The sequence below is a fragment of the Schistocerca serialis genome, chromosome 9 (genome assembly GCF_023864345.2).
Source record: "Schistocerca serialis cubense isolate TAMUIC-IGC-003099 chromosome 9, iqSchSeri2.2, whole genome shotgun sequence".
Taxonomy (NCBI): domain Eukaryota; kingdom Metazoa; phylum Arthropoda; class Insecta; order Orthoptera; family Acrididae; genus Schistocerca; species Schistocerca serialis.
In genome coordinates this window covers 306,157,268-306,169,633 of record NC_064646.1, presented here as the reverse complement: position 1 = coordinate 306,169,633, position 12,366 = coordinate 306,157,268, and the positions used below count along the sequence as shown (strand labels likewise).

The following is a 12,366-nucleotide window of genomic DNA, read 5'->3' as shown; positions in this document are numbered from 1 at the left end:
GAACAAAAAATAATTATAAAAATCTATAGGAATCGGACACTTCCCTTGACCTATATAGGTTAACCACAGCTGACGATACCAAAACACCACCACCTACAGCAAAAACTATGGAAATTGGGTCCAGACATTTCCCTTGACCATTGCTGATGCTCTGACGATACCAAAACACCAACGCCTACAGCGAAAACTACAGAAATTGGAATCAGACATTTCCCTTGATCTTTATAGGTCAATCACAACTACTGATACGCAAAAACAAACACCTACAACTACGAAAAAGGGGGCAATCCGTACCAAGTAGTCCACCACTGGTTGCTTGACCATCTCAGAAAAATTTTATATTTGCTGGATGAATTCCCCCATGTTTAGTAGTCACAAAAATATTTATTATTTATTATTTTGAAATGGCAGCCATATTTGTTCCAGGCTACATGCGATTTTTCGTATTTGTAAGCATCTACATTTTTTACAATTATTCAGTAGTGGATTGTACTAAGCCTTTCAGATAAAATGCATTTAGTTCAACACACTCTGGGCTACAAATTAACATCATTATCACTTAGCTGAATGTATTGGACCTTGCCGTTGGTGGGGAGGCTTGCGTGCCTCAGCGATACAGATAGCCGTACCGTAGGTGCAACCACAACGGAGGGGTATCTGTTGAGAGGCCAGACAAACGTGTGGTTCCTGAAGAGGGGCAGCAGCCTTTTCAGTAGTTGCAAGGGCAACAGTCTGGATGATTGACTGATCTGGCCTTGTAACAATAACCAAAACGGCCTTGCTGTGCTGGTACTGCGAACGGCTGAAAGCAAGGGGAAACTACAGCCGTAATTTTTCCCGAGGGCATGCAGCTTTACTGTATGATTAGATGATGATGGCGTCCTCTTGGGTAAAATATTCCGGAGGTAAAATAGTCCCCCATTCGGATCTCCGGGCGGGGACTACTCAGGAGGATGTCGTTAACACGAGAAAGAAAACTGGCGTTCTACGGATCGGAGCGTGGAATGTCAGATCCCTTAATCGGGCAGGTAGGTTAGAAAATTTAAAAAGGGAAATGGATAGGTTGAAGTTAGATATAGTGGGAATTAGTGAAGTTCGGTGGCAGGAGGAACAAGACTTCTGGTCAGATGACTACAGGGTTATAAACACAAAATCAAATAGGGGTAATGCAGGAGTAGGTTTAATAATGAATAGGAAAATAGGAATGCGGGTAAGCTACTACAAACAGCATAGTGAACGCATTATTGTGGCCAAGATAGATACGAAGCCCACACCTACTACAGTAGTACAAGTTTATATGCCAACTAGCTCTGCAGATGACGAAGAAATTGAAGAAATGTATGATGAAATAAAAGAAATTATTCAGATTGTGAAGGGAGACGAAAATTTAATAGTCATGGGTGACTGGAATTCGAGTGTAGGAAAAAGGAGAGAAGGAAACATAGTAGGTGAATATGGAATGGGGGACAGAAATGAAAGAGGAAGCCGCCTGGTAGAATTTTGCACAGAGCACAACATAATCATAACTAACACTTGGTTTAAGAATCATGAAAGACGGCTGTATACATGGAAGAACCCTGGAGATACTAAAAGGTATCAGATAGATTATATAATGGTAAGACAGAGATTTAGGAACCAGGTTTTAAATTGTAAGACATTTCCAGGGGCAGATGTGGACTCTGACCACAATCTATTGGTTATGACCTGTAGATTAAAACTGAAGAAACTGCAAAAAGGTGGGAATTTAAGGAGATGGGACCTGGATAAACTAAAAGAACCAGAGGTTGTACAGAGATTCAGGGAGAGCATAAGGGAGCAATTGACAGGAATGGGGGAAATAAATACAGTAGAAGAAGAATGGGTAGCTTTGAGGGATGAAGTAGTGAAGGTAGCAGAGGATCAAGTAGGTAAAAATAAGAGGATTAGTAGAAATCCTTGGGTAACAGAAGAAATATTGAATTTAATTGATGAAAGGAGAAAATATAAAAATGCAGTAAGTGAAACAGGCAAAAAGGAATACAAACGTCTCAAAAATGAGATCGACAGGAAGTGCAAAATGGTTAAACAGGGATGGCTAGAGGACAAATGTAAGGATGTAGAGGCCTATCTCACTAGGGGTAAGATAGATACCGCCTACAGGAAAATTAAAGAGACCTTTGGAGATAAGAGAACGACTTGTATGAATATCAAGAGCTCAGATGGCAACCCAGTTCTAAGCAAAGAAGGGAAAGCAGAAAGGTGGAAGGAGTATATAGAGGGTCTATACAAGGGTGATGTACTTGAGGACAATATTATGGAAATGGAAGAGGATGTAGATGAAGATGAAATGGGAGATATGATACTGTGTGAAGAGTTTGACAGAGCACTGAAAGACCTGAGTCGAAACAAGGCCCCCGGAGTAGACAATATTCCATTGGAACTACTGACGGCCCTGGGAGAGCCAGTCCTGACAAAACTCTACCATCTGGTGAGCAAGATGTATGAAACAGGCGAAATACCCTCAGACTTCAAGAAGAATATAATAATTCCAATCCCAAAGAAAGCAGGTGTTGACAGATGTGAAAATTACCGAACTATCAGCTTAATAAGTCACAGCTGCAAAATACTAACACGAATTATTTACAGACGAATGGAAAAACTAGTAGAAGCCAACCTCGGGGAAGATCAGTTTGGATTCCGTAGAAACACTGGAACACGTGAGGCAATACTGACCTTACGACTTATCTTAGAAGAAAGATTAAGGAAAGGCAAACCTACGTTTCTAGCATTTGTAGACTTAGAGAAAGCTTTTGACAATGTTGACTGGAATACTCTCTTTCAAATTCTAAAGGTGGCAGGGGTAAAATACAGGGAGCGAAAGGCTATTTACAATTTGTACAGAAACCAGATGGCAGTTATAAGAGTCGAGGGACATGAAAGGGAAGCAGTGGTTGGGAAGGGAGTAAGACAGGGTTGTAGCCTCTCCCCGATGTTGTTCAATCTGTATATTGAGCAAGCAGTAAAGGAAACAAAAGAAAAATTCGGAGTAGGTATTAAAATTCATGGAGAAGAAATAAAAACTTTGATGTTCGCCGATGACATTGTAATTCCGTCAGAGACAGCAAAGGACTTGGAAGAGCAGTTGAATGGAATGGACAGTGTCTTGAAAGGAGGATATAAGATGAACATCAACAAAAGCAAAACAAGGATAATGGAATGTAGTCTAATTAAGTCGGGTGATGCTGAGGGAATTAGATTAGGAAATGAGGCACTTAAAGTAGTAAAGGAGTTTTGCTATTTGGGGAGCAAAATAACTGATGATGGTCGAAGTAGAGAGGATATAAAATGTAGGCTGGCAATGGCAAGGAAAGCGTTTCTGAAGAAGAGAAATTTGTTAACATCCAGTATTGAGTTAAGTGTCAGGAAGTTATTTCTGAAAGTATTCGTATGGAGTGTGGCCATGTATGGAAGTGAAACGTGGACGATAAATAGTTTGGACAAGAAGAGAATAGAAGCTTTCGAAATGTGGTGCTACAGAAGAATGCTGAAGATTAGATGGGTAGATCACATAACTAATGAGGAAGTATTGAATAGGATTGGGGAGAAGAGAAGTTTGTGGCACAACTTGACCAGAAGAAGGGATCGGTTGGTAGGACATGTTCTGAGGCATCAAGGGATCACCAATTTAGTATTGGAGGGCAGCGTGGAGGGTAAAAATCGTAGGGGGAGACCAAGAGATGAATACACTAAGCAGATTCAGAAGGATGTAGGTTGCAGTACTGGGAGATGAAAAAGCTTGCACAGGATAGAGTAGCATGGAGAGCTGCATCAAACCAGTCTCAGGACTGAAGACCACAACAACAACAACAACAATATATTTTTAATAGTTCAAAGTTATCAGTCACAAATTAAAAAATAACTCAGTTTTTGAACAGTTGTTTTCGAAAGAAAGGTTAATTTCTCAGGTTTAATATTTTTTCTGCTATTACACTGTATAGTATAGCTACTTTTTATAGAGTATCAATGGTGAGCAGCTTACACTTAAAAAAATACACTATTTTAAAAATTGATTTTTTAAAATTTTTCCAGCTTGTGGCCTGCAATATCTTTGTTGGGAGACCAGATAAAAACCTGAAAATTTCAGAATTAATAGACCTTTATGATATCAAACTTCAGTATAAATTTCAACTTTGAGATTCAATTGGAAGTTATGGAAAAAAGATTACAAACACGAGTCAAAAATAAATTTTTTAACATCTGTGATATCTGGTAGGCTAATCAAATAAAGTATACCAATTGCATAATGTAACACACCACATTATACTAGCTAATGATTATTTGTTGAAACAATGATGTGGTAATTGTTTCGGCAGGCTAGCAATTGCATCTGCAATCCTATACAAGTCTGATTGTTGTCTTCCCCCTTACATCAACAACTGACTACTCACACTTATTTAGCTAGAAGTTTTTGAAGTGTCCAGTTGAAAAATGGTGTCTCAGTGTTCTGTTGGTGTTATTATTAACGAAGCAGGTCCTAAAAGTGTGTATGCAGTGTATCCTAAAGACATTACTTTAATCGAAGATTACAGCAAAGAAGAAAAAAATGTTGTTTTACTTACAAGTCGGCCCAGAGGTCATATCGACATGCAATACCATAAAATGAAATACTTAAAAAAATTTAATCACCTATTTGGTCAATCTTGCATAGACCCTTTTGAGAAACACAAGAAACCTGTAACAAAAGGTCTGCGAGAAATAACACTTGATCATTATTCTAAAAATAAAAGCCCTTTTATCAATCTCATACCAGTAAAATCACTGTGTCCAACATGTTATTCTAAGATGGATATTTGTAATTCACAAGAGAAAGGATAGTGAAACCTCCAATATAGAATTTTGTGACTTATCACCTGTTAGTAAAATTAGAAAACTAAGTCAAGATAAAAGACCAAGTGCCTTGAATACAAAAATTGAGAAAGTGGCAGCTACATTTAAAAAGAATTTGGAAGTTTCATTTCAAAATACAATTTGTACTAAAACACATGGACGTTCTAAAACTTCACCAAACGAATATGATGATTTGATAGAAAAACTAAACACTAAATGTATTCCTTCAAACGAAGAGGATAAAATTATGACTATCAGTTTACTGCCAAATTCTTGGAGTCGAGCAAAAGTTAGTGATGAATTTAATGTGTCAGAACATCTTGTTAAGTTAACAAAGCAACTAGTAAAAGACTACCAGCATTACAAAAGAAAAGAGCATCTAATTTGGTAGATGAAAACACAATCAATAAATTTATTAAGTATTATGACAATGACAATAACAGCCATTTGATGTCTGGCAAAAAACACCGTGTGTCTGTGAAAGAAAATGGTTCTAAGATTCAAAGACAAAAAAGGTTAATATTGTGTAATTTAAATGAACTATTCACTGAATTTAAAAAAGAAAATCCTGACATTAAAATTGGAAGATCAAATTTTGCGAGTTAAGGCCAAGATGGTGTATTGTTGCAGGGGCACCTGGCACCCATAATGTTTGTGTTTCTTTGTATCATCAGAATGTAAAGTTGACGATAGGTGGGGCTAATCTTAGAACTGAATATAAAGACCTTTTGGAAGTTATGGTATGCAATATTGACAGTTACAATTGTATGATCAAGGGAAAATGTGAAGATTGTCCAGGCAAACAAGACTTACTTGACATGTTTGAAGAATATGAAGGAGATGATTTTATGCATGTCAATATAAAATACAAACAATGGGTAACACAAGACAGAAGTATGAAGGATATCAGACGGATGCCATATTCCTTGACTTCCGGAAAGCATTTGACTTGGTGCCCCACTGCAGACTCGTAACTAAGGTACGAGCATATGGGATTGGTTCCCAAATATGTGAGTGGCTCGAAGACTTCTTAGTAGAACCCAGTACGCTGCCCTCGATGGTGAGTGTTCATCGGATGTGAGGGTATCATCTGGAGTGGCCAAGGGAAGTGTGGTAGGTCCGCTGTTGTTTTCTATCTATATAAATGATCTTTTGGATAGGGTGGATAGCAATGTGTAGCTGTTTGCTGGATGATGCTGTGGTGTATGGGAAGGTGTCGTCGTTGAGTGACTGTCGGAGGATACAAGATGACCTGGACAGGATTTGTGATTGGTGTAAAGAAAGGCAGCTAACTCTAAATATAGATAAATGTAAATTAATGCATATGAATAGAAAAAAGAATCCCGTAATGTTTGAATACTCCATTAGTAGTGCAGCGCTTGACACAGCCACATTGATTAAATATTTGGGCGTAACATTGCAGAACGATATGAAGTGGGACAAGCATGTAATGGCAGTAGTGGGGAAGGCGAATAGTCATTTTCGGTTTATTGGTAGAATTTTGGGAAGATGTGGTTCATCTGTAAAGGAGACCGCTTATAAAACACTAATACAACCTATTCTTGAGTACTGCTCAAGCGTTTGGGATCCCTATCAGGTCGGATTGAGGGAGGACACAGAAGCAATTCAGAGGCGGGTTGCTATATTTGTTACCGGTAGGTTTGATCATCATGCGAGTGTGACGGAAATGCTTCAGGAACTCGGGTGGGAGTCTCTAGAGGAAAGGAAGCGTTCTTTTCGTGAATCACTACTGAGGAACTTTAGAGAACCAGCATTTGAGGCTGACTGCAGTACAATTTTCCTGCTGCCAACTTATATTTCGTGGAAAGGCCACAAAGATAAGACAAGAGAGATTAGGGCTCGTACGGAGGCACATAGGCAGTCATTTTTCGCTCGTTCTGTTTGGGAGTGGTACAGGAAGAGAAGATGCTAGTTGTGGTACAAGGTACCCTCTGCCACGCACCGTATGGTGGATTGCGGCGTATGTTTTAGATGCAGATGACAGAACTGAAAAGGCGACAGTCATAAAATCACGAGAACAGTTTTTTGAAGTGTTGGAGGATAACCTTGAAAATCCGAAAATGCATCATTTTATTGCAAAAGCTCAAAGTAAATTTTTGAAAGACAAAAAGCATACTTTGGCAGCTGATGAATGCTTAGTTCTTGCTGACTTTTCAGAAAATTATTGCTTTGTTGTTCAAGATAAGTACAAGGGCACCACTAGGTAAACAAACAGGCCACAGTTCATCCACTCGAATTCTATTATGAAGATGAAGATAAACTAATGAGTCACAGCTTTTGGGTCATAAGTGACCACCATGAACACAACACTACAGCAGTGCACATTTTTCAACTGAAATTAATAAACTACATTAATCACCCTTCCAAAAAAAAAAAAATAAATAAATAAATAAATAAAAGAGAGAGAGAGAGAGAGAGAAACAGATTTACTTTTCGGATGGGGCAGTAAGTCGTCAATATAAAAACAAAACAAAAAAATTATTAATATCTCCTTTCATAAAGAAGATTTTGGGTTTGATGTAGAATGGCACTTTTTCGCTTCATGCCATGGGAAGAATGCTTGTGATGGTGTCGGGGGTACAACGAAGCGGGCTGTCACAAAAGCAAGTCTGCAGCGGACCGATGACAATTGTATAATAACACCTCAAGAAAAGTTTGAATTCTGTAAAAAACATATCAAAGGAATTACCTATGTTTTTATACAATGTGAGAAAATACAATAAGTACATGACAGTTTCTTGAAGGAATGGTACAACACTTACCAGAAGATTAAAGGCAATCAATCTTTTCAATGTTTTGTACCCCATTCATACAACTTATTGAAGTGTAAGATCACATCAACTTCACCTGATAGTGAACTTCATCAGTGTGGAAAACTTGTACAACTGGTTCTTCAAAATAAAGACATAGTGGCTTGTGTTTACAATGAACAGTGGTAGATCGGCAAAGTTGATAATATTGACTGTCAAAACCAAGATTTACATGTTGTATTTTATCGCCCTCCAGGACCAAGTACATCCTTTAAAAACATTGAGAAGGATCAAGTTTGGATGCCACTTAAAAATGTACTAAGGAAGCTGTCTCCCATGGAATTTACAACTGTGACTGGGCAAACTTATAATGCAACACCCAAGTTGAGTGAACAAATTTCTCAAATGTTCAATGAGCAATGTACTAAAAACAAATAACAAGAGAACAATATAATGTAATTAGTAGAATTATTTGCAATAAAGTAAGTAATCATTGATATGATTAAATTATATACTGTAACTGATATATTTCATTCCATAAGCCTAGATATAGCGGATGTTAAAAAAAGTTTTTTTGACTCGTGTTTGTAATTTTTTTCCATAACTTCCAATTGAATCTCAAAGTTGAAATTTATATTTAAATTTGATATAATAAAGGTCTACTAACTGTGAAAATTTCAGATTTTTATCTAGTCCCCAACAAAGATATTGCGGGCCACAAAATGGAAATTTTTTAAAAAATCCATTTTTTAAAACAGTGTATTTTTTTAAGTGTAAGCTGCTCGCAGTTGATACTCTATAAAAAGTAACTATACTATACAGTTTAATAGCAGAAAAAATATTAAAGCTGAGAAATTAATCTTTCTTTGGAAAACTACTGTTCAAAAATAGAGTTTTTTTAATTTGTGGCTGATAACTTTGAACTATTAAAATTATATTAAAGAATACATTCAGCTAAGTGATAATGATGTTTATTTGTAGCCCAGAGTATGTTGAACTAAATGCATTTTATCTGAAAGGCTTAGGACAATCCACTAATGAATAATTGTAAAAAAATGTAGATGCCTGCAAATACGAAAAAACGCATGTTGTCTGGAACATATATGGCTGCCATTTCAAAATAATAAATTCTTTTAAAAAAATATTTTTGTGGCTATTTAACATTGGGGAATTCACCCAGCAAATATAAAATTTTTCCGAGATGGTCAAGCAACAAATTATTTTTTTCTTGGAGCACTTGGTATGGATTGATCCAAAAGAAAACCAAAACCACATCATCACAAAAATTCAAAAGTCAAACACTCCTACATAAATTAAAAGACATTCAATACACAATAAATACACAGAAAATTACAACAAATAGTCCCAAAAAAACAATTAGTTATCACCAACAGACACAAGACGACATCTACAAACACAACCAGCTTAAACTCCGCACCATAATGACATCATACACAACACCCTTATGTCATGTGTCAAAGCAGAGGTTGAAATCTGACACTTACATTGACCCGAGGACTTGAATTCTAATAGTCACACACATGTAAAACTTGTCCACTCAGTTTCAATACACAAGAAGTTAAGGGAAGCTACTTGTTTCTCCAGCAATATTAAGCACTCTGATAAAGGTACAGTAATTAACAATAAATACAAATAATTCAGCTACAGACACAACATAGGCTCGTGGTCTTGCGGTAGCGTTGCGTTCTCACTTCCAGCGCACGGGGTCCTGGGTTCAATTCACGGCGGGGTCAGGGATTTTTCCTGCCTCAAGATGACTGGGCGTTGTTTTGTCATCTGCATCAACATCATTCATCCCCATTATGGTCGGAGGAAAGCAATGGCAAACCACCTCCACTAGGACATTGCCTAGTACTGTGGTGCGGCTCTCCCGCATTGTCCCCTACCCTCCTCGGAGTATGGCACCTCATCATCATCAACAACAACTACACCAACAACAACATAACACCAGTATGACCAAAGCACTAAAACACAAAGTCACCAAAGCACACACCTGTCTACTACACATGTAGTAGAAGTTAGATAGGCTAGTAGTTTTTTTTAGATAACTGGAACATATGCAAAATGTCACAGGTTGCTATTAATATTGTCTACTAAGTCATTACTACATAATATGAATTCAAGCGTCTCAGCACACTTTCTTGGGACTCCCTTAAGTCATTTCTTCATTTGTTTATGACTCATAATGCAAGATAATTTGCTGCCTCCTCCCAATTAAGAAATACCCCCCCAAAACTACTGTCTTAATGTCATCAACATCTATCTGTAGTAACTTATGCTCAGCTCAGGTGTAATGAGCTATTGCGAATAGAAGCAGGACGCATTCTGAAAACACAGTAGGCCTACATGTGAAACCCTACTCAAGCTTTTCTCACAGATAGTCATGAAAGCCTGGTGCCAAGACAATCAAATGGATACAGTATTCCTTTACTACCAAAAAGCATTTGACTCACTGCCACATCAGTGTTTATTAATGAAAGTATAATAATATGGGATATCAATCAAAATTTGTGATGGAACTCAGGATTTCTTAGTTGGGAGGAGGCAGCAAATTATCTTGCATTATGAGTCATAAACAAATGAAGAAATGACTTAAGGGGAGTCCCAAGAAAGTGTGCTGAGACACTTGTATTCATATTATGTAGTAATGACTTAGTACACAATATTAATAGCAACCTGTGACATTTTGAATATGTTCCAGTTATGTAAAAAAAATTACTACCCTATCTGAAAAAAGATGGACAAATATCCTGATAAGGTTTCAATGAGATAAAAGATAGACAACTTGCTTTAAATGTACAGAAATGTATAGCATATGCACTTCATAAAACGAATCAACATAATATCCAGTGATTTCAAAGTGAATAAGCACTACTGTAATTAGTCAACTCTTAAAAATACCTGTATACAACACTCCCTGGCAATATAAAATGGAATCATTACACAGCACAAGTAAATGTACAGCAGGTGGCAAACTTCAGTTGGAAAAATGCACTGAGTTCACAAGCGGCACTGCTTGCTAATTGGTCATGCAGTCCATCCTAAACTACTGCTCATGTGCGTGTGATCAATTTCTTTATAATCAATCTAAGTCACCCAAGTTGCAAAAGTCACAAAACAGCACTTACTTTTCAAAGTCACTGGGGCACGAGAAAAGCAGGTTTTTTTAATGAATTTGAAAAAGTAATTACTGCTGAGTGTCTCCCTATTAATTCCCTATGAAAATTTGTAAGTCATGGTAACATATAAGTTTTCCGATGCATTTAGAAAAATATTGTCTCTACCTAACAACCATCTACGGGAAACAATAAATCGTGACCGGTATTACCAAAACCATTTCAGAGTCTAATATTCTTTAATGGTGGGCTCATTATCGCAGATCTGGTTTACAGCGCTTTAAACAACTTAATATAAGTACATAAATAACAGCAACTGGTCACTTACCCAACATCAGCACCGCTATCCCATTCTAGGCGTCGAGCAGAAGCAACGCTCGATGCTGACGACGGTGACGGTACTCGACCAACGCCACCATCTGAACTCGTCAAAAAAACTTCCTGCGTATCTTGCGACGCTAGAACCTCTTTCACTGGCTCTCCACTAGCAAGGGGGAAATAACTGCTGAATTTACTTCCTGTCGTTTCACCTTTTGTATCAGGTATTGTTCCTTTGTCACTTGATCTATGTCCAGAATGGAGTGATACAGGGACAGGACCATCGTTCTCCGAAGATTCTTTCTCATAACTGCTAGAAGAACCTGACAGTGCTTTTGAATTTCGTCTTCCTATACCGGAATTTTTGCTTTTCTTACGTCTCTCTGGTAAGTGGGACATTCTGTACTATTGATGTTAATAAATTACCGCATCAGGTAGATTAATTTCTACACAAACGTCACGTCAGACCCTGAATCACCACCATAAAACATTCGACATTTTGCTCAGATATAATAATTTTTCTTCTTCCCATAGATTAATACGTCTGCAGTACCCTCAGACTAAAATCATACGACACTAAAATTATATTAAAGGTTTCAACTACAAAAACAAACTGAACATCACTTTCCTTGACACTTAGAAACACATGCAAAGTGTCTGTTGTCAACATATATTTGAAAAGTGGAAACAATCGCGTCGATTGGCCAAAGCTCATAACATCTAAGATAGTGTCTACATAACCATCATTAGTCGATACCTTTCAGTTAAAAAGCAGAAAAAAGCCACCAATTTTAACTAACATTTCACAGTTATGTGAAACACGCTGGACAAGTAGCATGAGTGGTTATTGTCTAGTTACCGTATGGGAAATATATGCATATAGCAACACCTATATAGGTCTTAAACAGTAATACCCTAAGCATATCACACATGAAATTTTCACTCTACAGCGGAGTGTGCGCAGATATGAAACTTCCTGGCAGATTAAAACTGTGTGCCGGACCGAGACTCGAACTGGGGACCTTGCCTTTCGCGGGCAAGTGCTCTACCGAGTTCGAGTCTCGGTCCGGCACACAGTCTAAATCTGCCAGGAAGTTTAATATCACACATAGTTGCATTTTCAGTCATTTAAGTTACTACGTAGCCCTTTGATTCAGAAGCCATTTTAGCATTGTTTTTCTGACGGGAAGGTGAAGACAGGTCAAATGAAAACTGCCAATGAGAGGTTTCAATGTGACGTAGAAAGTGTCAGTCAAAAAACACCGTTTTAATTC

General features: G+C 37.6%; 1 protein-coding gene across 5 annotated transcripts in view; it reads right to left on the bottom strand.

Annotated features, from left to right (window-relative positions):
• The window catches only part of LOC126418923 (uncharacterized), an 89,765-nt gene extending 78,000 nt beyond the window's left edge, over nt 1-11,765 (bottom strand). For all 5 annotated transcript variants that reach the window (XM_050085946.1, XM_050085947.1, XM_050085948.1 and 2 more), the window contains exon 1: nt 11,103-11,765. In XM_050085946.1, coding sequence (XP_049941903.1) covers nt 11,103-11,491 — 389 coding nt within the window. In that variant the 5' untranslated portion in view covers nt 11,492-11,765. The remainder of the gene's footprint in view (nt 1-11,102) is intronic.
• Between the last annotated feature and the right edge of the window lie 601 nt (nt 11,766-12,366).